The sequence below is a fragment of the Pollachius pollachius genome (genome assembly GCF_949987615.1).
Source record: "Pollachius pollachius genome assembly, chromosome: 6".
Classification (NCBI taxonomy): Eukaryota; Metazoa; Chordata; class Actinopteri; order Gadiformes; family Gadidae; genus Pollachius; species Pollachius pollachius.
Genome location: NC_136939.1, coordinates 20,090,987 through 20,116,798, shown reverse-complemented (window position 1 = coordinate 20,116,798; position 25,812 = coordinate 20,090,987). Strand labels below are relative to the sequence as shown.

The following is a 25,812-nucleotide window of genomic DNA, read 5'->3' as shown; positions in this document are numbered from 1 at the left end:
TGCGGTTTAGATGCAATTTGAATATCTTTGAATTTGAATATCTTTATATATTCATACTTATTCATATATATATATTTTTTTGTGGCATTTCTTTGGAAATCACCATCTTCTGTTACATTCTAGGTGTTGATAATAAAATACTATCAATAGCAGTGGCGCGGGAAGTTAGCCTGGGTATACCCATGCTCCCTTGCGCGCGATTTCATTGTGCGCTGCTAGACCTCATCTCAATGTAGATTGAGATGAGGTCTGGCGTTAGCCAGGCTAGCGGGAAGTAGGGGTGCGGCAGGTGCTGCAGCATCCCCTGGTGGCGAAGCTTCAAAACTGCGATGACGATAAAATGATCGCTAATAATTTATTTAACTGGTTGTGGTTTGTTTTTATTTTGTATGGTATGTTTGGGGTGTGGGACGAAGAGAGCGGTCATTTTTAAATTATTTCATTTATCCTCAATGTGTACCAATCAGATCTGTCTTGACGCGGTTGGGATGCAGCCAACGCATATGCACGCACACTCACAGCCAGACACAACCTCGAATAGCAAGTTCTAGAGTGGTGTGTAGACTACAGAGCCTGTGTAACATAGTATCTTAAGAATTCTATAAACTCTACGTGGACCGTAACCCACCCCGCACCCCCTGCCGAAAATATCTTCCTGTTAGTCTGATCAATGGAAGTATTGGATCTTGACTAAACTGTGGCCTGAAGTGGAAGGGAGCAGTTTTAACTGTCGCTAATCCTCCTTATAAATTGCTTTCATCCTCTCCGGCTGCCAATTTGATGCGCAGGCTGGCCCCAGATCAGAGAAAAAGTGGGGCGATCGTGTAAGTGCAGCCATTTTACGGGCATGTCTCAAAACATGCAATATAAACTCATTCGTCTCGTTCTCAACGCTGTATTTCAACAAAGACATTAAAAGTGGGGGCTCATTAGGAAGCCCAGCCTGTTAGGGCTGGTGGTATTAGCTGCCTTTAGAGGATTAGCCGGGCATCTATAGCTCCGTGTAAGCAGCGTCGCTTCCTCTCTTCACTCGGGCAAACACATGAACACTACACACACTACCACTGTCATGACATCTCGTGGCTCCGTGGAGGAGGTGATCTTTGCTGTACGTCAGCGGGGGTGACGCTGCGACCGAGGCCCAGAGGTTGGAGCTAGAGGCCTTGACCCGTGGCTGAGGCTGCTAGGCCGCAATGAGGGTACATGTGGTGTTGCTGGCGCTGCTGGGCAGCTTGCAGGGCCAGTTCTTTCAGAGATCCACAGCAGACGAGGAAGTCAGTGGTAAGATTTATAGTGGTGTGTTATTGTTGGTTTTATAAGTAATTGTATTGACCATGGGTTTGGACATCTCACTCTCCAATCCATATGAATTGGACTCAGAATTACTCTTATTACATCTTATTGTACAAATACACAAGATGCTTGGTTCCTCAACAGCCATACACCTAAACATAGCAACAATACAAGATAAAGTAAATAAGATAGTAAAAAATAGGAATATGTAAATGTAAGAAAATGGATGGAGGTAGACTGGAAGCATTGGGGATCGAACCAAGTATCTTTCGGCTTGACTCGAACACCCGTATCCTCCCCCTCCCACCACCACTCTAGTAGTATTATTATCGGTTACTATCGGTTAATAACCTGTTAATGTTAAACCGGTATGATCTGGTTTGGGAGGCTTGAGGCTCATCCAAGACTGACGTAGGGCTGCCCCGTGGTTTGTTAGGCGAGGCAGAATGGCTCCCCCAGCCCAGGCCCTGGAAGGACACGTACTGGTCCGGGACCGCCCCCCTGTGCCTCCGAGGCTGCAGAGGGCGCCACCAAGAGCTGAAGAGCGACCGCTGCGGGGACTCCAGCTGCTGCTGGGTGGGCTCCAAGTCGCTCTGCAGAGGTGGGGCTGACGTATGTTCACCCTGTCGTTAGACTAGGTCATCACCTCGAGACCAACCGATACCCACCTGGTGCCTCATGCCAGGGCAGAATCAGCGAGGAAGGCTTCACATTTCTATGCCTAAAATAAGGAGAAAATCGGCCATCTTTTTATTATGGGCATTGCTTTTCTTTTTTATAAGGAGCAGAGATCTTTGTCATTGCACTTGGGTTTGATGTAATATTGTTTGTTTATTTGAATGTTAATGTTCTTTTTTATGTCCTTTGTCTGCAAACATTCATGCTTTTTTTTTGCTGTACTGGTGCACTTCCGTTGATTCAACTGGGTGTATGGAATGAAACCTCAATGGGTTCATGATTCATAACCCCCTCTCCAATGCGTCTGCGTTGTGCTCTGTTGGGGGGTGGACTGTAGTGAACTGCGGCAGACCGGACGTGGACTACAACGGCGTGGTGACCGGTGACGACTGGTGGGTGGGCTCGCTGGTGAGGTACGAGTGCCGTGCCGGCTTCCTGCTGCTCGGAGACCCCACCAGAGTGTGCCAGTCCGACGGCCGCTGGACCCCAAAACCCACCTGCCTGCGTGAGTTAACACAAACTCACGTCCTACATGAGTTAACACAAACCCTCCCGCACAAGTTAACACAAACCCTCCCGCCTGAGTGAGTGAGTTAATACAAACCCTATTGCCTTAGTTAACACAAACCCTCCTGCCTTAGTTAACACAAACCCTCCTGCCTGCGTGAGTGAACACAAACTCACGTCCTGTATGAGTAAACACACACCCTCCTGCCTTAGTGAGTTAACACGAACCCTCCTGTCTGGGTTAACACAAACCCTCCTGCCTTAGTGAGTTAACACAAACCCTCCTGTCTGAGTTAACACAAACCCTCCTGCCTTAGTGAGTTAACACAAACCCTCCTGTCTGAGTTAACACAAACCCTCCTGCGTGAGTGAGTTAACACAAACCCTCCTGTCTGGGTTAACACAAACCCTCCTGCGTGAGTGAGTTAACACAAACCCTCCTGTCTGAGTTAACACAAACCCTCCTGCCTGCGTGAGTTAATACAAGATACATGTGTTGATGTTTTGTCTGATACATTTCATGAATCAGAATTTATGAAATTGAGAAAAGGGTTTGGTAGCTCGAATGTGGGCGGGAGGGGGAGGGTGGTTTAGGGCCCCCCAGTACATCTTAAACAACCCTGAATTAAGGCAATTCACATGCATAGAACATTTGACTCCAAGCAGAATAAATGACTTCATTGAATGAATGGATGAATTCAGAATTCACTGTGAGTAAAATAAAATATCATAGAATATTTTCTTTTTGTTGTTGTTTTGTTTTCCTTCCCATTTCACTTGCTGAAAAGATAGTCTGCTGAATATCGAAAATATTAACAAACAACAAATGCTAGATTCCACGTTTCTCTGACCGCTCCACCCAGGGATGTGTCAGCGGGGTCGCGTGGAGGTCAACGAGAGGGAGCTGAGCGGAAACTGCTCCACAACCTGCACCAACAAGAGCTACTTCGGAAACCCCAAGCTAGGCTGTAGCCATCTTGACAACTGTCAGAACAAGGAGACCGGCTGGAAGCGCTTCTTCTCCCAGTGTGTCCCCTGCGTATGCGACTGCTCCATATCCTGTAGTGAGTAGGCTTCTAACGGGCCCTCATTCATAGAGCAGCCATCTTGGTTTTAAATGCTAGCTAGCATTCAGAACCAAGATGGCCGCTAGGTGAGTAAAGGCCTTTGAGATGTGTCACTGGCCAATCTACTTGGGATTGTGGTGGATGGTGGCTGAGGAGAGAGCTACATACACAGGGGGATTTGGTTCTGTTATTGTTCACGCAACTTTGTGTGTTTGTTTCTCTGTTTTGGATATTTTCAGCAAACGCAGTCAAACTGGAGTTGAAGAGGAATCGAAACTGAGATTGCCGTTCCTTCCTGTCTTCTCTTCTCTTTTTGACCAATCATCTCCCTCCCTTTGTCTCAGGTGAAAATCGAAATGAACTGACATCAATGAAGGTTTTGAACAAACTTATTTCATTGATTTGTGGTCTGAATTGTTTAGGTTGACTAAGAACATTTATGAAATACATAATTGACAATCAAAACATGAATCTTAGATATAATCTGTAGGATAGCTTTGATGGACTGATGGACATCCCTTTCTGATTCTACCAGTTCTATGCTGCAAACAATATTATAATAAAAGCAATAGTGTCATATAATAAATGGTAATTAGGAACATTTTAAGAACCTCATACAACATAATTTACACTATGAGAGATTTGCAGATATGTATACTTTTATTATTCTGCTGTGAGACAGACATTTCTTGCTTTTTTATTATTATTATGATGTTAGATATGTTTTAGATATGCAAAAGACAATTAAATCACGTCATGTTTATGTTGTGCAATCATTTATTCATTGCATGCATTATTTAAATACTCACCCAGGCTTTTTAATTTACCTAAATTCCCCAAAACACAATCTATTTCATTGTCTGTAATTTGTCTGTTATGTCTTTAAGCGTATTTTGTTTGTCTGATCATCAGCGCTACAGCTCCGGTGGGCCACTAGAGGTCGCTAGTAAGCAGAGTCCCACCGGTCACGTGTCTAAAGCAGTCATCTAGCAAATCAATGTTTTCCATGTGTGCAGTATGCTGTACTGCAAATTCACAACTACAATATTTAATGCTTATATTCTTGAAAGACTGAAATCAAACCCAATCCATGAATTTGTTTATAAGTCTTTGGACCAGGTGCTCAGACGCAGAATTATGTGTTCACCAGCTCTGGGCTTGTAGCAGCCGATACCTGTGTAACAGAAAAACACATAGAATCATCTTCACATCAGTACTACAGTAGTAGCCTAATCGTTGTATCCTGCACAACACTACTACATCACTTTCTAGTCATTTGGAAGATGCTTTATCCAAAATGCCTTGTAGTGATTACAGATACATGACATTAAGTAGCAGGTGGGGTGAGGATCGCTTAAGGAAGTCTACAAGTAGACTGCAATGACATTGGGAGTCAAAACCCCAAAATATCTTTCGGCAGGTAGTTAAACACCCTTACCATAACACTATAGGAATATCAACAATACTGGTACTGGTATTAAGCACTGCTGGGAGTGAATACATTTACATAATTAGCATTACTATGTTACACAGGAAGAAATAAATGGGATTATCTTCGGCACTTGGCCTGCAGCCTCATAGCTATGACCGGATCCCAGTCGTATTGATATTCTCATATTGATATACATCACCACCTCAAGTGGGATATTGCTTTTATACAACCGTTATACAAGTGCCCTTTATTACTGAACAGTTTTATGCATCAAACCGATTTTGATTGGTTTTGTTTTTCTTTGTTTTATCTAATCATTTATTTGGCTCTGCCCACACAAATGGTTCCACAACTTGACTGGGACAGGACTGTTGCCAAGGAACACACAAACATGTTCCTGCACACTAGCTTGCTACCTTGTATAGGTCTACACGTTACCGCCAGCCAGCTGCTTTGAATCACGTGCATGTATCTGTATATTCCATTTACTGTGCCACCAAATCAGAGTCTGTTGACAGTCGCTTTGGTGGCATGTGTGATTCAGATGAGTCACCAGCTTACTTGCAATCATTAATGTCGGCTAATTAATGTTATTATAACACCTATCAAGCAGGGTAATACATGTATACATTAAAGTCCCCGTGCTGGCATATCAGCACACATGAAATGCCTCTTAAACCATCAAATCAAATCACCCGGTCGGAACTAACTGTCGTATACCAACGGACATCCTCAGTGCGCCGCCCGGTGTAACGGATCTCGCGGTAACGCTCCCATCATTAGGCCTCCCCTCCGCTCCCTGTTATGTAAGGAAGTCTTCTGAGGCTGCAACCAGCGGCTCATTCAGGCCTGCTCCGACACGCGCCCGCCGCGGGGAGGTCCTCATCGCGACGGCGATCCCGCCGTAGCGACACTGGTACTCACCCACAGCCAGCCGGGCGGGTTCCCCTGGCGCGCCCGCCGACAGCAGCTCCCAGTAGGTCTGGGCCTGCCCGCTGCCCGCCACGCCGTTGACACTCTCCAGAAACAGGCCGTGGTCGGGGTCCTCCTTCAGCGTGAACCTGACGGGACACACCGTTTGTCACTCAGCGAGGGACATGTGAAATATTAAAAGAAAAAAACCCCGACCATGCAGTGTTGCTCTAGGGGACCTGTGGCCGCCTGCTGTTTATTCGGCAGACGCTTATCCAAATCAACCTGCTGTAGATTCAGGTATCTGTCATTAAGGAGCAGGTATGAGGTTAGGCGTCTTGTTCACAGGTTAGGTTGCAGACACGGGATCGGACCCGCGACCTTTCACCGTCGGTGAGTCAGACGCTCTAACCACCAGACTATTCTTCCCTCCCCCAGGAGGGCTGTGTGGATGAATGAAATGCATTTTGTTGCACAGTGGTGGTGTGTGTGATCTTACGTAAAGGATGGATCCGTCTGCTGCAGTCTCTTGAGGGCCCCCAGCAGAACCCCTCCCTCCACCACAGAGCTAGAGTAGGAGCCCGTAGCCTCGCTAGACGGCCCGCCCTCCACCGACACCCTGATAGGAACCGTCACCCCCACCGGCCCTGAATGCCAACACATTGACATGGGATACCCCATTAAAGACACTGTCATACACCGTACACATTGCCTATGTCTGCCAAGTCTGTCATTTAGAGGACGCTGTTATCCAAAGCAACAAAAGCATCTTACGAGGACGCCTACAGGTTAGGCTGCAGACATTCTGGTTCAAACACAGAACCTTTAGGCTGGGAGTCAAAACACTAACACCCCACATGCACTCTCACGCACACACACACAAACACAAACAACGTTGACAGTTAAAGTAGTGTGATTTGGGTAATGCTAAATGCATCAAAGGATATCCAATGTAAAATAGTATTAATTGATCATTTCACCTGCTGAAGTGCCCAGTGTGATGATGAGCAGCAGAAGGCCCAGGGGAGGCACAGCACTGGCCAGTCTGAGGTCCATCCTGTAGGCAGTGTACTGGTTTGTGTTGGGATACTGCAGGGGGCTGCTCTGGTCTTAAAGTCTACTGGAGCGGCTCCGCACACTGCTTGAGCTCCTCGGAACACCTCCCTGGTCTGGGGGTTAACATTCCAATCCCCACATTGCCATGGTTACCGCAGCCATGTTCATTCCCAGACAAATAAAGTCTTCGATGTTGGGTCAATATGGAAAAGGGGACACTGGTGACGCATTCAAAATGTAAACATTCCAATTGTTTTGCCGATTTTCCAGTGTTTTATTAAATATTACGTTTTTCTTTTTCAAATGGATAAGCAGAACATATGGGATTATTGACACTTTTCAATGAGGAAAGACAGACATTTCACCGCCTATAGCTTACAGTGCTCGGTTATTGGAAGAAGGAAAAGCAGATCATACACGTTTCCACCACGTTTCCTGTCCACACTCGACACAACCCAGCGTTAGTAAACAATTATCATTGATGTAGCCCTCCTATCATGCATTTAAATATTCCTTATATGGGGTTGCGCAAAGACGCGCATCGTTTCTCGGATGCCAGGGACACACACATCTATTTTTTAAATCCTGATTATAAGAAGTTTGAATGGAGGTCGCGGTGTTGTGATTGCACGGAGGCCCAGTATGTCTGAACGATAGTAACCCCTCGGTTGTTTTACCGAAAATAACCCAGCCACTGCAGCATCAGCAGCAGCGGCTCGTTGCGCAGGTGCGGTCTTTAAAGAGACCGCGCGCTCCAATTCACTGATCAATGTTTACATCTGAGGCGATCAAACCCCTGGCCTGATTAACATAGTGACACAATAAGGACACACTGCCTGCATGTGTATACAAGTGTTGTACATGGGATGACGTGAGCTCACCACGATATGTCAACAGCCGAACCGAAATGATATCCAGGAGAGAGTTGTGTAGTAGGGTTAAGGTTAATTTAAATATGCCGCCGCCCCCCCCCCAGTTAAAATATACTTTTCTTATCTGATTTAGATATATTTCCTTTGTATTTCAAACGGTAAACCTGAGGTGATAACACCTCCTCAATACTTCGTTGTAAGGCATGAGGTATAACAGGCTATCATGATAATAGGACAATATTAATAATAGTGGGACGATGGAAAATGTCTGTCCCGTTTTGACAAAACAACAACAATAACAAGTCTGCATGTGAGCATCCATATCACGAGCTCCGGGAGATGGGAGTGCGGTCTTTCTCCTCGCGCAGACTGACAGCATCAGCAACGCCCTGCATCCCAAACCGCCTCGCGTGCCACTGATGCACTGACCGGCGAGATAACGGCGCCTGCCATTGAGCTGCTGCTGCTGCTGCACCACTGGGGCTTTCTCTTTCCCCCATTTAGACGGACTCGAGATTGGAATCGACACTTTACAAAAGGGAAAGACGCTTGAGAAAAAAAGAGAGTGAGGGAGAGAGAGACATCAACTCTATGGATGTTCAGGATGGTTTAATCAGAGAGGAGATTGATTCGAGCACCTAGACATGAGACATAGCCTACGTAGCTGCGCGACGCTGTTTCCTTCGCTATTCTCAAAGATGCTGTCATAGTTATCGCCGGACATGATTTTAATAGCAGGAGTTGCCGTATTATTGGATGTGCGGTATGATGCACCGCACCCCGAGGGACTCCTGCTGAACGGAACACCGTGTGTCGCCGGCTCACACTCGTTTTGAATTGTTCATTTGTCCATCTTTGAGCTGCCACTTGACTCTCCCGGGACCTTCAGACGTGGATGGAATCTGTTATTTGATCTCCACTGATCAACTGAACACTGTTGCTATTATACATAAGGAACAAAGAATCCGCGAGTGTCTGGGCCACCGTTTCAACACACACCAAAAAGTACGTTACATGTTCTCCGCCTATGTCGATGTGAATCAAAGTGTGTGTGTGTGTGTGTGTGTGTGTGTGTGTGTGTGTGTGTGTGTGTGTGTGTGTGTGTGTGTGTGTGTACGTGTGTGTACGTGTGTACGTGCATGCGTGTGTGTTGGTGTGCATGCGCTCACGCGTGTGGGTGCCTGTGTGTGACTTCTTGGATTCATTTTTTTTTAACATGTGTCTATCGATTATTACGGTTCTCACATTCCCTGCATTTGCTCTTCTCACCGCGGCCCTCCTCACACCGGCCTCTATAGAATTCTGAGGAGACTCTGAGGGTGTCCTTCATTAATGACCATCTTGCAGTTAGCATGAGCCGAACACTACCTTCTATTATGGGGCTTCAGACGACTTTGTGCATATTAAACAACAAAGTAAATCTCCCCCCCCCCACCCACCACCACCACCAACATCACCAGGATAATCATGTCCTTGCGAGGGGAGAGATCATGGCACGAGAACCTATCGGCCTACATCTAAGTGGGAGGCCATTACCGTCTGTCAGTGTTCCCACTGGGCCGGGCTCCATACTTTTATATATACATCAGGGCTTTAGTGGATATTTACAAAGGGCCGGTGGAGAATCAATACACGACACTTTGAATCATGGTCCTGCATTTACAGCACAAGAGATTTTTCAGCACTGCAGCGGGTCCATCGGACATGTTGGAGTGTGACGAAGTGCTGTTTGTTTGGAAGATAATCGAGTACGTTGGATGCTTGTAGTAAAGTTTACACAGTTGTGTTTCTTTGCCTTTAAGTTGAAGCAAAGGGTTCACGTTTGCTCTATGGCCATGCGTCGCAGCCCCACATTCCAGTTCGGCACCGGTTGTGAAATGTCAACAGTGGTGGGTTCAAACTGTAGTTTGAACCCGTTGCACTGTTGCCAGCGGTGACCAGACCCCGCTCTCTGATGTAAAATAATCCATTAGTGACAAAACGGTCTTTATTCATGTTCTTCATATGAAACTACTTTTATTATTACATGCTAGAAAGTAAGCATGTGAGTATGTTGGAGCCGACCAAAAACAAAAGCCACCACGATGTGCTACTTCAATTAGTGACAGTTCCACTCTTAATCATTGACTCCATGACGGTTAATGAAATGATTTCATCACGTCCCGTTCCCTGTGTAATGTGGCTAATTGTAAACAGTGAGAATGGGCCAGGACATATTCTGTAAGCTGGTGCAGAAGTGGAATATTGAAGTGATTCTTGATTTAATTAGACTTTTTGTGTTGGACCACAGCCAACATATCATTCCAGTTGGAATTTTTAACTATAATGCCATACTTGCATAATTTTAACTTTCATGTGTATTCATAAAATGTGGTGCAAAATATGTTGCAGTGTAAGGCATTGCATTCACATTAGCTTACATATAGAGGGGAATTATAGCAGTTAGATTCAAAGCTTCATGGAGGATGATCAATGGTTGGTAAAGGTTAACTCAGTCATTAAGACACCAAATTAAGACCACCCTTCCAAATAGTTCATTAAGTGACTTGTTGTTCTACTGCCAACTGTGAAAGCTAATTATTACATGCATTATCAGCCTAATTCTTTCTAGAAATTGACATGCCCTTATGCTCAGTTGCGACACTAGGTACCCTGAACACACATATATAATCCAAATATTATACTGGAGAGGAATGTCCTGTGTATTTATTCAGCCTATATTCTTTCCAATGAGTCAATATTAGCTGAGATTATCAGCATTATGACAAAGTCTGTATTGTCCTTTCTCAACCTCCTCGCCTCGGATGCATAGATACTAATGTTATTGTTTGTTCATTTAACAAAATCAATATGAAACTGCATACTTTTACCAGCTCATTGGTTCAGCATTGGTACACTGCACAGTGTTTGAGTTGAACAGCGCATTTGGGCAGTCTCAATTGAGTTAAGTGGAGTCATCCATCACCACGCATTACTGGACGTTTATACGCCATAGCCTACATTACCTCAGCAGGCGCTTTCGTTCGCTGTGTTCCTTCGTGATCGCCAAGACGGTTGGGCTAGGGAAACCAGAGTAGCCCAGTTCTCCAAACACACACACACACACACACACACACACACACACACACACACACACACACACACACACACACACACACACACACACACAACACACACATTCAGAGCCCCATCCCCTCTCCAGAAGCCAGTTCATAGCGGTGTGTGTAATGAGATCATGCCATGCACCTAACCTCTTAACAGGATGTCTGCGATCAGCAGAACAGCATTCAGACCATTGGCTAGTGTATTCACACCAAAGCAACAGTTATTCTTCTCCTTTTCCAATATGGCCTAACAGCCCTTTGAACGTTTTACCACCTTCTATAAACCAATTGACTTCATTTGAGTTTGATTATAACACCTGCTACGTCGACCACCTCCCACTTTACTGGAAGACGAAGAGTAGAGCAGAAGATTTATGCTTCCACTTTGTTTGGACTTTTTATAGTTCTTGTTGCTTTATCCGTTTCCTTTGTTTACATTTTTAACTGCTTTGGCAGTGTCCATGTTTATTTTCCATGTCAATAAAGCTCTTATAAATAAAAGCAGAATTCGTGAATGTGGACAACAAACGGACTCTACGTTGGTACAAACACGTAATACGAGAGAGGCAGAGACAGATGGATAGACACAAGAGTCAGAGAGGAATAAGGATAGAAAGATAGAAGTAAACTCCCACCGCGGTGGTACAGAGCCTCCACTCCAAAGTCAACAGGTACACCCAGGCTACCAAGCCGAACCGGCTCGCAAGAATCTAAAGCGTATACTGTGGGTCAACACTGCCCCACGGTTGTGCATTGATTTTTAGAAAAACGGGACACCACAGTTAGATAGAACCATCGTCCAGAGGTTTCCATGACAACAGAACATTTTCAAAGAAAATAATATCTCAGCTGAATAAGTGTATTGACCACACAATCGATCTCTCCCCCCGGCAGGCGTTCAGCATGGCGGAGAAGGCCCTGGACCCGGGGCCAGTCAGCATCCCCATGGAGGAGACCAAGGTCCCCGGGGGGGCCCCGCCCGAGGCCGCCCTGCTGGTCCACCTGAAGAAGGTGGAGAACCACATCACCGACGCCCAGCGCTTCTCCCACCTGCCCCAGCGCTCCGCCGTGGACCTGGAGTTTACCGAGCTCTCCTACACCATCCGGGAGGGGCCCTGCTGGCGGAGGAGAGGTACTGCACGCCGGCCTCACTCATTCACACACGCACACACACACAGACAGACTCGCGTGTACAAAACACACGCGCACACATACACACATACAAGAGACAAACACGCACGCACACACACACACATGCACACACACAGACAGACTCGCGTGCACACACGCGCGTGTTCAAAACACACGCGCACACATACACACATACAAGAGACAAACACGCACGCACACACACACGCACGCACGCACACACACACACACACAGACCTGAGTTCACACACACACCATAGGCAAGCATTCACACTCACATAAACACACACAAACACACGCACACACAAAATGGAGACGTGCTCACGCACACCATAGACACATACACAGACAAATACACACAAACACAGTGTTGGTTTAAAGCATGAGAAAACACCGGCTGTGTTGATTAGTATCAGCTATTTTTGAGAGGTGCTTTTGCCCAAAAAAAGCCACTCTTTAGTAGAGAGTTTTTTTTCGCCCGTCTATCCAATTAATGATGGACATATGCCCGCACACACACACAAACACACACACGGACACACACAAACACAAAAAAAACACACACACACACACACACAACACAATAACACACACAGACACATGCAAATATGCACGCATACATACATGCACACATACACACACACACACACACAAACATTTACATTACAGAATACACGCAACACTAAGTCACACACAGAAACATGCACACACATACACAGGCACACACATACACAAACCACCCACACCCACACATGCACATACACACACACACACACACACACACGCACACACACACACACACACACAAATGCTACAGAACATACTACACTTACCCACACACAGACACATGCACACACACACACACACTCACACTCACACACACACACACACACACACACACTCAAACACACACACACACACACACACATAAACTCAAATCGCTGTACTGTATCAAGTTGTGTGTGCAGATGTGCTGCGCTCAGCAGAATTTAGATGTGGTAAATAATTCACTCCTGCTGCCCGACGTGTGTCCCCGCCCCCCCCCCCCCACACACACCCTTCCCACCCCACTACTGTCCCACCCCTGCTCATTCAAACCCACGTCCGGCTTTGGTAGAAGGAAAAGGCAGTGATTGATCTGTGCATTAATTATGAATGGTATTTATTCTCACCACACGTATTAGAGGAGGAGACATGCAGCCTACTTATCTCTGGTCGGGCCCCAGTCACCTGCTAGTGAACACTCCTTAGAGCACCGCTTGCCTCGGCTTTCGAACCTCAGTTGGAACTGCTGGGAGGTCAGCCTGTCTTCACGTGCCCTATGGCTCCTCCTCTAGGAGTAGCGAGGTGGATCTTCCCAGATCTTTGCATTCGCGCAGGACGCAAAAGTATGATTTGGTCTTTAGGCTTGTTGGATTCCCTACTGAGAACATCCCCAAGGTAACATCGTATGCACCCTCGGTGGCGGTGCAGTGAGACACATTGGATGAATAATAGCCACCAAATGGGTTATAAGGGCATATCCTATACCCACCCACTGAACTGGGTGTGAACGAGGGAACTTGTTTACATCTTTCACACAAGCTGTCCTCCTGAAGTAGGATACATAACCCGCTGCATTATGCACTCCCTCTCTATTTGTTCTCAGCGTCTCATATGCATACAGAGACAGGGAAGTATTTTTCTGGGGTTTGTTTTTTCTCTTCTGTGTGAAACCCGAGTATGTAGCGTCGATTGGGGCTGACACAGCGCGTGAACAGAGTGATGACCGGGCCAGAGGAAAGGAATAACAGGAGATTTCTCTGCTCCCGGTCGATATCGCAGCCTCTTCTTCTACGTGTATCGAAGCTTTGTCTTCCTCTGTCTTCTCATTGCAAAATCAATCCCTGTTGTTCCTCTGTTGTGCACACTCTTCAGCACAAAGCTGGTCTTCTCTGAGATGTGCAAAGGTTTTCTTGCAGATTGTTTATTTAGAATAGGTATTGCTGGTGCAGGATTATTTATAACAGGGCCTGTATACCAAGATCTGCAATCCATAGGTCATGGTTAGAGTTGGTGTGAGGGCGATCTCAGAAAAAAACGGCTATTGTCTGACAGCGATTTACCTCCGGGCAAAACTGGAAATATTTGTAGGGTGTTGGTGTAGCCGGATAACGGACAGTTATTCCGGCAAACACGTCCGTGCGCCAATGGAGATAAGAGAATTGCATAATTTCTCAGAAAACAGTGTGCTAATTAACATTGTCAGGCCAGTTTAAGTTGTCACAAATAAGTTTCCCTAAATGCTTCCAAAAAAATGTCCGCATCACTGTCAAGTGTCTTTGTTTCATTCATTATTCTTTATTGTTTGTGCTCAATGTGATTCTTCTTTCGATCGATTTACTATATTTTTTGCTCTCCACACAGACTGTTTACCTGCATCCAACAGACTCCAAACAATGTCTTAAACACCGTCATCTTCTCCTGTTGCCTACAGATTCTGCATTCATATATCTTTTGACAGCAGTTAGTGTTAGGGTAACCATAGCCACCCTTCATTCAACCAACTGTCTGTTGGTTAAGTGCTTTGAGTGTGTTTGTGTGTGTGTGTATGATATTGTGTGAGGTAGTGTAGGTTATCTGTATGTGATGTGTGTGCGTGTAATGTTGGTTATGTGTTGTGTGTGTATGTGCGCGAGTGTGTGTGCATGTGCGTGCGTGTGTGTATGTGTGCATGCTTCTGGGTGTTTGAGGTGTTGTGTGACATGTTGTGTAACGTGTATCTAATGTGAGTATGTAATGTAGGTTATCTGCTGTGTGTGATGGCATGCGCATGCGTGCGTGAGCATGTGTTTGTGTGACGTTGCGTTTGACGTTGTCTATGTGTGTACCAGTGATGCGTTCCCAGAAATCATTATGGAGGACAATAAAGAATGAATTGGATTCTGAGGAGGGGGAGAAGGCTGGGTCAAGGTCACCTTCAGCTGTGGGACTTCATGCTGGTGGTCTTCAGGCTGACAGCGTTTCACAGCCCTCCTTCAGTCTGTCCTCAGTCAGTCCTCAAAGCTGTAAACCAGATTTCATGCAGTTTCAGTCTGAGACAAATGACACCTAGAACATTAAGCGGTTAGGTGTTCTGGATTGTGTGAAAAACAATCAGATAAAATAAAGAGGAGAGAGCAGATCAGGGTGGGGGGGGATGTGCGAGGCTACATGCACCACAGTAACCTGGGAACACTGCGATGATGTCACAACTAAGCGAACACTTAGTGAGTCACGAGGTAGGCTCCTTGCTGGGGTTGTGAGTCACAAGGACGGCTCCATGCTGGGCTTATTTTGGAGGGGATGTGTGTCCGGATGGGCAGAGACAGGCAGGGCAGAAGGGACGTTGGGGGGGCAGGGAGGAGGCTGGCTATGATTTCATCGCGTCCCATAAAACAACACTCTAGAGGAGAACATTATGAGGAGGCGGAGGAAGAGGAGAAGGGAGGAGGGCTGGGTCACTGATGGTATATCTGGCAGGTATGAACCCTTCAACAAGGCGATTCATGCTGACGTATATGAGCACAGATTTCTAGGCCTCTAGCTCCATCTAGAGTGGGCGGAACACGTCTCCATGCCGGCACATCGGCACCACGGGCCCCCTTTGTCTAAAGACTGCCTCACCTCCCGAGGGAGAGACCATTACGATGTCAACCCCGCGTTGGCCCAGCGAGAGAGAGAGAGAGAGAGAGAGAGAGAGAGAGAGAGAGAGAGAGAGAGAGAGAGAGAGAGCATGTGTGTGTAGGAGGATGGATGGTCTGTAGGTGATCTGGGACACTTCTGCATATGGTTACAACTCCCACTGCGATGGCTTTGATGTGTTGGCGCTTCTGTGTAAAAGTCTTTCATTCTTTTTAATTCGTAGTTGTTATTCACTGAGGACCTACAACCCGTTTCTCGAGCCACTGCCCACAGCGCTGCTCTACCTTTGCTGATGAATTTGTAATGGGTTAAGGATAATGTTCTGTGGAAAATCAATTGCATGTGAACATTTCCACTTAACACGTGATTGAAGAGTCAAGTTTTTCTAGTGAGATTCAAAGTCAATTCCAAGACACAATTTTGCGAGCGGCAACAGCAAGGTCTTCCACTTAATAAAACCGGCCACTGCATGTGTCGCTGCCCATATACAAGTGTGTGTTTGTGTGTGTGTGTGTGTGTCATATGCATGTGTGTGCGCGTGCTTGCATGCATCCATGTGTCTGTGTGTGTGTGTGTGTGTGCACATGCTTGCGTGTATCCAAGTGTGTGTGTGTGTGTATGTGTGTGGGTTTGGGTCATATGCGTGTGTGTGCTCTTCCTTGCGTGCATCCGATCGTGTGTGCATGCGTGTGTCTGTGTGTACGTTCCACGCGGACACGCCCGCCTTGAAGGGTTTGTGTTCGGCGTGTCCGTGCGCTGATGCCCCGGTATTAGCATGCTGGGAAGGTCAATAGCGTAGGACAACATGTGTTTGTATGCGGCGCACGTCAAGGCCGGGGGCCACGGGGCTGATAGGAGAGCCGCTGTGATGTGTGAGAGGAGGCCGGTATGACTGATGGACGAGCAGGCAGGAGGCCCACAGGCCGTTGGGACGGGGCTCGTATACTACTGCAGCCTCGCGGAGGCTCAGCGCTGTCATGTCTGCTGGGACCCTTAATTACACACACATGCACAGACTCACGCACACACACACACACACACACACACACACACACACACACACACACACCGTCCCCCAGATGAAACCCCCCCCCCCCCCCCGCCCATGGGCACTTTTGAAGAGTATAGACTAGGGAAATGAAGAAACACCTACACACACACACACACACACACACACACACACACACACACACACACACACAGCTAACTTAAACTATTAGCGCAGCAGACGTCCAAATGTCAGGGGTATTGAAGGTGTTACTGAATTGATTTTCTACACTGTTCCAGACGGAGCAAACATTTTTATCAATGGAGAAAAGGTGCAACTGAAGTCAAATACACACTGAATCCTTTTGTTGTACTTGGATCTCTTATTTTTGTTTAAGTTGGACTCAACAACCGTCATCGATTAACCTTCCTTTGTGAATTTTTGGACAGGATTGAATGTTTAAATCGGTTTATCGGAATGTTTAAATGCTGTTGACATTGATTACACAATAAATGTTACATTGATTTTATTTATTTTCTTGAGAATAAGCAGTTTATTGGGGTAGTTGTTGAGATGAAAACTGGAGCGACGGGTGACGGTTATTCTGAAGCACATCTCCGTTTGGCGTTGGAGTGATGGAGCTTCCTTCTCTCCCAGGTTACAAAGCGCTGCTCAAGTGTCTGTCCGGACGGTTCAACAGCAGGGAGCTGATCGGCATCATGGGGCCCTCGGGGGCCGGGAAATCCACTCTGATGAACATATTAGCTGGCTACAGGTAAGGCTAACCCTACTGGTAACATACTGGCTGGCTACAGGTAAGGGGGGTCATCCCTATGTTCCCCAGGTCCTATGTTCCCCGGGTGCAAAGTGTTAGGGTCAGGTTTAGGGTTATGGTTAGGGTTAGGGTTAGGGTGAGGGTTAACTCTAAACCTAACCCTAACCATAACCAATAGGAGGAGAGCCATTCTAACCAATCACAGGCGAATCAGAGGCGAAAAAGGCGGTACTTGCTCCTACCATCCTACGACAAAAAGATTTGCTCACAGGGTCCTATGTTCCCCGCTTTGTATGTGACCGGGGAACATAGGACCCGGGGAACATAGGACCCGGGGAACATAGGTACGCTCCCCAGGTCAGGCTAACCCTACAGGTAACATACTGGCTATGCTATGGCCAACCTTTAGCTATGGCCTAGCTAAAGGTTAAATACTGACTGGCTCCAGGCTACAGCTAAGACCAAGCTACAGGTAAAATACTGACTGGCTACACGCTACAGCTAAGGCCTAGCTACAGGTAACATACTGACTGGCTACAGGCTACAGCTAAGACCAAGCTACAGGTAAAATACTGACTGGCTAAAGCTAAGGCCTAGCTACAGGTAACATACTGACTGGCTACAGGCTACAGCTAAGGCCTAGCTACAGGTTAAATACTGACTGGCTACAGGCTACAGCTAATACCTAGCTACAAGTAACTTGACAATTAAAGCCTAAGCTAGAAACACGGTCCGTGTTTTTGTGGGGTGTGTGTATCTGTTACCAGGGAGACGGGGATGAAGGGTCAGATCCTGGTGAACGGGCGGCCCCGGGACCTGAGGACCTTCCGGAAGATGTCCTGCTACATCATGCAGGACGACATGCTGCTGCCCCACCTCTCCACCCGTGAAGCCATGATGGTGAGCTCCTTCAGACACTGTTTATGCTTTCTATAAAACAAAATGAAAACTCTATCTTATGCACGTGATTCATTATTTATTAATAGATCATATGCATAAGATAGAGTTTATTGTTTATGTTTTATATAAAATTGATTGAAAAACTCTATTGTATGCATATAATCTATTATTAATTAATAAATCATATGCATAAGATATAGTTTATTGATTGTGCTTTATATAAAACAGAATGATAAACTCTATCTCATGCATATGATTTATTATTCATTCAATCAAAACACATGATCGTTTTTTTTACCTCAGGGAAGTCATTTCAGGCAGGAAATGATATCATCAGAAATAGAAGAACATTATGAATTATGTTTTTTTTGTTTTGTTTGGTAGTTTCAAAATGAAATGATTGTCAGGATTTCCACCTTTATGTGAGATATTCCTACAGTGAAATAACAGAGATGTCACCCTTCCTTTCTGTCAGGTGTCGGCCAATCTGAAGCTGAATGAGAGCATGCAAGTGAAGAAAGCATTGGTAGGTTAAACCTTCGTCTGTCGTCCGCACCCTGTCACGCTTATACCTGCTGATTTGTACTGTGTATGTATATAAACCCTAACAAGCCTCCATTTGTGTGTGTGCGTGTGTGAATGTCTGTGTGTGTGTGCGCGCATGAATGTGTGTGTGTGTGTGGGTTTCTGCATGCGTGCATGCATGTGTGTGTGTGTGTGTGTGTGTGCGTGAATGTTTGTGTGTGTGTTTCTGCGTGCGTGCTTGCATGCGTGTGCCTGAATGTGTGTGTACTTGTGTGTCCGTGCGTGCCTGTATGTGTGTGTATGTCTGCATGCGTGCGTGAATGCCTGTGTGTGCATGCACGAATGCGTGTGCCTGCGTGCCTCAACGTGTGTGCGTTTCTGCGTGCGTGCATGCATGCATGTGTATGTGTGTGTGCGTGAATGCGTGTGTGTGTATGTCTGCGTGCGTGGGTGAATGCATTTGTGTGTGTGTGTGGATGTGTGTGCGTGTGACCCAGGTGGATGAGATCCTGACCGCCCTGGGTCTCCAGGAGTGCGCCCAGACCCGGACCATCTCGCTGTCGGGCGGTCAGTGTAAGAGGCTGGCCATCGCCCTGGAGCTGGTCAACAACCCCCCAGTAATGTTCTTCGACGAGCCCACCAGGTAGGAGAGCCCTCAGTCGAAGAAACAAAGTGTGGGGTCATGTCAAATGGGGTCATGTTAAATTAAACTTTAACATGTTAAAATGTAACATTTTAACGTGTCACCATTATGTAATTCCATGAACTTATTTCCGCTCACCTGTTCAGCCCACTATGTGGGCTGAACAGGTGAGCGGAGATACATCAGATGAGATGAGACAAGGCCCGTTATGATCAGAGGAGGGTGTTGTTGTGCTGCAAGAATTGAAAATCTGAATGAATCAGAAGCTAATTTGGATGAAAGGAGCACAGTGTGCGGTTGATTAGCGTGGATCCGCTGCTTGTTGAACAGGCTACGGTGCATCACGATCGAGCTGTGTGACTGCTTGTAATAGGCTGACCCGTACCTCACGTCTCATCCTCATATAAATGGAACTGAGAGTTAAGCTCAAAGAGAAAACATCTGCTTTTTCTTTTATTATTTTTTTGTTTATGAGTTTGATATTTTGTGTAATATTTGACCACAGCATTTTGAACTCTTAAGAACATTCAAACCAAAAGAGTTAATGCCTCTACATGCATGCTACGGCCAAGTACAGTCAGAAGCACAGTATAGTCTGGCACAATGCTGTGTCACATTCACCACATCATTTGCCTACCCCCCGATACCCCCGATGCCCCCTTGACACCGCTCCTCTCCTCCTCCACCTGCCCCCCGACCTTCTGGCTGCCAGTGGCCTGGACAGCGCGTCCTGCTTCCAGGTGCTGTCCCTCATGAAGTCCCTGGCCCTGGGCGGCCGTACCATCATCTGCACCATCCACCAGCCCAGTGCCAAGCTCTTTGAGCTCTTTGACAAGGTACAGTCTGGCTGAGCCCGCCCAGTGTAAAGTGTGGACACGCGGTGTCGAGAGCCGCCTACCCGTCAGGGAGAGGTCTTGATTGACATGCCAGCATGACCAACCACACGGACCCACACGCCGGGAACGGTATTCCTACAAAAGCTGAGGTGAAACAAATGGACAATGTGTAACGGGTAAAGAAATTCAAAAAAATATAAACATTTCTTTGATCTACAATGCTGACAGCCAATCAGAATCTTCAGTTCATTGAAAAAAATGCACTGCATAACTTGAGCGCCATGCATCAGACCTTCATGGTCAGTTTCACACGGTTTCAAAGCGTCTCAGAACATGACAAGGTATAACCGCCGGGCCACATGCGTCAAACCTGCCCTGCTCTGCCTGGCACGCAGGGCCACTTCTCCCTGAGTCATCTCCTCTAGACAGACAGCGATGCTGTGTAGCTTCCTGTGTTTGATACCCCTGACACACACGCGATGCGTCAACGTAGTCGGCGATCCATGGCTGTTGTTGTGTCAGCTCTTCATGTATAATTCATAGACATCCAGTGTCACTGTTTGTTGTGTTCCCATCCCTGTGACTTATTCTCTCTGTCTCTCTTCCCTCTCTTGCTATATTCCTCCTTCAATCCCTCCCTCTCTTTCTCTCCCTCCCTCCCTCCATCCCTCCTGCCTCTCTTTCCCCTTCCAACCTCCCCTCCCCCTTATCTATCCTCTACCTCTTTCTGTTTTTCCTCCCTCCCTCTCTTCTCTCCTCTCATCTCCTCTCTTTGCCTCTCCTCTCCTCTCTTCTCCTATCCTCCTCTCCTCTTCTCTCCTCTCCACTCCACTTGTCTCGTCTCCTCCCCTCCCCTCTCCTCCTTCCCTCTCTTCTCCTCCCCTCCTCTCCTCGTGTCCTCTCCTCTCTCCTCCCCTCCCCTCTCCTCCTTCCCTCTCTTCTCCTCCCCTCCTCTCCTCTCCTCTCCTCCTCTCCTCTCTCCTCCCCTCCCCTCTTCTCCTCTCCTCTCTTCTCATCTCCTCCCCTCCCCTCTCCTCCTTCCCTCTCTTCTCCTCCCCTCCTCTCCTCTCGTGTCCTCTCCTCTCTCCTCCCCTCTCCTCCTTCCCGCTCTTCTCCTCCCCTCCTCTCCTCTTTTGTCCTCTCCTCTCTCCTCTCCTCCTCTCCTCTCTCCTCCCCTCCCCTCCCCTCTTCTCCTCTCCTCTCCTCTCTCCTCCCCTTCCAGCTCTACATCCTCAGTCAGGGTCAGTGTATATACAAAGGCACTGTTCCTTATCTCATCCCCTACCTGAAGAACCTGGGCCTGCACTGTCCCACCTACCACAACCCAGCTGACTTCAGTAAGTATGGGCAGTAGGTTGGGGGTGTGTTCTATTACATGCATGCCTATCCATATGCTACTGGTATCAGCTAAGGCTAGGCTAGATTATATTATATTGAATTGAATATATTATGTTTGATATGGCTAGGCTAGGATAGGCTAGATCAGATCAAATAAAGATAGGCTAGCTTGAATTTGATTAGAATATATCTGTATCAAAACCTGAAACACTGAAACTCTTTTCACTTTTTGGTTTCCCAGCCCAGCGACTGTGGAATGTGCTTTGCTAGGCTAGACTAGGATAGGCTGGAATAGGCTCGGTTAGATTGGATTGGATTGGAGAGCTATCATATTATAAGTATTGCTACATTCGACTAATAATGGAACATGGGATTCAGGAGACGCATGTGAACCACCTTATATCTTATATCTCGGGTGGCAGTGGCGCAGGAGGTAGAGCGGGGTTGACTGGTAACCGGAAGGTTGCTAGATCGATCCCCGGCTCCTCCTAGCTGCGTGTCGAGGTGTCCCTGAGCGAGACGCCTCACCGTGACGGCCCCCGATGAGCGGGCTGTCGCCCTGCGTGGTCGACTCCGCCGCCGGGTGGACGGGCGGGCGAACGAATGGTTCAAAGTCGCTTTGGATAAAAAGCGTCAGCAAAATCCCCTAAATGTAAACGTAAAAATATCTGTGCCCGGTCCGACGGACACGGGTCTGACGGTGCGTGGCTCTCCCTGTGCTGTGTCCCAGTCATCGAGGTGGCGTCGGGGGAGTACGGGGACCTGAACCCGGTGCTGTTTGAGGCGGTGCAGGGAGGGCTCTGCTCCGAGGAGGGCAAGAAGAACTCCAGCGACGAGAGCGACTCCTTCTGCCACTCCACAGGTTACAACGTGTGTTGCACACGCACACGCAAAGGCACATACACACACACACGCACACACACACACACGCACGCACACACACACACACACACACACACACACACACACACACACACACAAGCACACACACATACACACACACACGCAGTGTCATGTCCTCGCTTTATTAAGTATATTCTGCTTTACTTACTATATTATACTATTATTTGAACTGTTTTCAAACAAAGTTATCATTGATCATGAATGTGCTGTTAATGTGATCCCCAGGACTATGGAACCATGGAGAAGCGCAGCTTTGCCACCAGTACCTTCACACAGTTCTGCATTCTGTTTAAGAGAACCTTTGTCACGATATGCAGAGACGTGGTATGCCCTGATCCTATTAATGGTTTTTCCACAGCATCATTAATACTGTGCATTACCGGTACACTCCACCCAGGGATCCCTCGGCTGCCTTCGTTCTCAGGGTCTTTCCCTTGGGATTTCGGGGGGAAGTATCCCATGCCCTTATATCAGTGGTTCACAACCTTTGACATCAGGTGTACCTCTTAATTGTACCGAGGTGATGGCCTTTGGTGCCTCACCTCATATGCAAACGGTAGAAAATGGTTAAATACACATGCAGAGGCTGAGCGCGCCAGCCCCCTCATGCATTATTACTGCAAGTGGGCCAAGGCCATAGCGAAGAAGTGGAAAGAAAAAGTCAGCAAAGTTACAATGGAAATCTTGTGATGCACAAAGCAACGCTATTTCTGAAATAATAATATATATAATAATAAAAAGCCAAAATACTATATTTTCCTCACTTTATCTATAATATATGTCTATTTCAAGAGTAAAAACCCTGCAGTACCCTCACGACGACATAAATGACTTGGTGTTCATAAAATGGGGGCCTTTGAAGTCCCCTGAGCCTGTAACCGTGGTAACGGGCCCTTCGGATCCACTTGGCCGGACTACAGTGTGGCTTCACCAGCGGCCACCGGCGTTGCGTTGACGCGTGGCCCTGCTTGTGTCTCCCCAAGGTGCTGACCCACCTGCGGGTCATGTCCCACCTGTGTGTGGGCGTGCTGATTGGCCTGCTCTACCTGAAGATCGGCAACGACGCCAGCAAGGTCTTCAACAACACGGGCTTCCTCTTCTTCTCCATGCTCTTCCTCATGTTCGCCGCCCTCATGCCCACCATCCTGACCTGTGAGAGACTTTTACATTCACATTGAGGGCATTTAGCAGACGCTTTTATCCAAGGCCACTTACAATAAGTACATTTGTCAGAAGACAGAGAGAAAAATATCGCTGTCGGTACAGTAAGGATGTTCATAGAACCAAGTGCCAATCACTTACAATCGCTAGGTTAACCCATTACCCTTATACAACAAAGATAGCTAGGATAAGATGATACACAACTAAGTAATTTTCTATTATTATTTATTTTTTTCGGAGTGCCTTTGAGAGACTTTGGTCAACTGTACCGTCAGCACTTTGATATATGGTACCTACGCTAACTGCCGCACTTCCGCTAATATAAAACTATTATGTGAATTTGAATTGTTATTTGTGTTCTTGCTAACCTTGCATTTCTGAGTGGAGCCAGGCTGCACTCTATCCAGTTGTTTTTCTAGGCTGTGCGACATTTCAAATTGTTTCTGGAAACGCCCCAGTTTTGTTGACGCCTCACTCGAAAGTTGCGTTGGTTGAAAGCGTCTGCTGAATTGTAATGTGTTCTCGCTTCTTCTGCCCTTTGCTTCAGTCCCGCTAGAGATGTCCGTGTTCCTGAGGGAACATCTCAACTACTGGTACAGTCTGAAAGCATACTACCTAGCAAAGACCATGGCGGACATACCGTTCCAGGTGACTCTCACGAGGACGTGCCGGAGAATATAACCGTCTACATGAACAAAACCAAAAAAAAAAGGATTTGCAAACCCTCTGCCTCCCTCTGTCTCTGTGCCAGGTGCTCTGTCCCATCATGTACTGCAGCATCGTGTACTGGATGACAGAACAGCCCCCCGAGGCGGTGAGGTACCTGCTCTTCATGGCCCTGTCTACGTCCACAGCCCTGGTGGCCCAGTCCCTCGGCCTGCTCATAGGGGCCGCATCCACCTCGCTGCAGGTCAGCCACCCCGCATGTCCTGTACACAAAGAGGAGGACAAATACGAGCCTACAAAATATTTAGATACAAATAAAAAGAAATATCTATATATATAAATACAGATATATACCCCCCCCCCCCCCCCCCAAACCAAACACAGTTTTCATGGTGCAAAATAATTACTGTTAGCGCTACAGTGTGATATTGGGTAATCAAGAGTTAAACCTAGGAGACATTGCAAATTAGACGTGGCATATATTTCCACATGAAACTGAATGAGAAAAAGAAAAGTTCACTCATTCATTGAATGTCACTGAAATCAGTTTCAATCCGTGTTCGTAAGGGTGAACAAGCCTGTTTTCCCATCCCAGGTGGCTACGTTTGTGGGACCGGTAACGGCCATCCCCGTCCTGCTCTTCTCGGGCTTCTTTGTGAATTTTGACACCATTCCCAAGTACCTGCAGTGGAGCTCTTATATCTCCTACGTCAGGTGCGTTGTCATGAAATTACAACGATTTCCAAAATGCAACAAACCACTTTTTTTGCTTAACTTTTTTCGAATCATTTCCTCAATGAAAAATGATTGCCAGACGATCACCCCCGCACTAACGCTGGCGGATTGACGGTTGTTTGCCCGGTGCAGGTATGGATTCGAGGGCGTCATCCTGTCCATCTACGGGATGAATCGCTCGGAGCTGGAGTGCCCAGGGGTGGTGTGTAAGTTCCAGAAGCCCGAGGAGGTGCTGCAGCTCCTGGACGTGGAGGATGCCAAGCTCTACGTGGACTTCATAGTCCTGGGTGTGTTCTTTGTGGTCCTCAGACTGGCCACCTACCTGGTTCTGCGCTACAAGGTCAAGTCAGAGCGCTAGCACTGGACGCGTGGACGTCGGCCGCGGCCCATGTTGACCACGCATGGATCTCAAACCATCCGTGTACCATATCATTGACAGATGAGCGTAGGGAACAGTAATATATATATATATATATAGTCTCATTTCTGATCGCAGACATGCACACACGAACACGGAAACACACACATACGTACATGCAGGCTTGCACGGACAGATAGACACACACAGACACAGACACACACACACACACACACACAAACACACTGACA

The 25,812-nt window shown here is 47.0% G+C and overlaps 1 protein-coding gene across 1 annotated transcript; it reads left to right on the top strand.

Annotated features, from left to right (window-relative positions):
• Positions 1-11,824: 11,824 nt before the first annotated feature.
• On the top strand, positions 11,825-25,561 carry abcg4a (ATP-binding cassette, sub-family G (WHITE), member 4a; the record flags this gene model as incomplete). The annotated part of the gene is made up of 14 exons (XM_079737555.1): positions 11,825-12,053; positions 17,379-17,496; positions 18,264-18,396; positions 18,872-18,922; positions 19,419-19,564; positions 20,277-20,400; positions 21,623-21,737; positions 22,469-22,608; positions 22,867-22,965; positions 23,625-23,793; positions 24,350-24,450; positions 24,554-24,712; positions 25,064-25,182; positions 25,336-25,561. The coding sequence occupies 14 exons, from the start codon at positions 11,825-11,827 to the stop codon at positions 25,559-25,561; spliced, it is 1,929 nt and encodes a 642-aa protein (XP_079593681.1).
• Between the last annotated feature and the right edge of the window lie 251 nt (positions 25,562-25,812).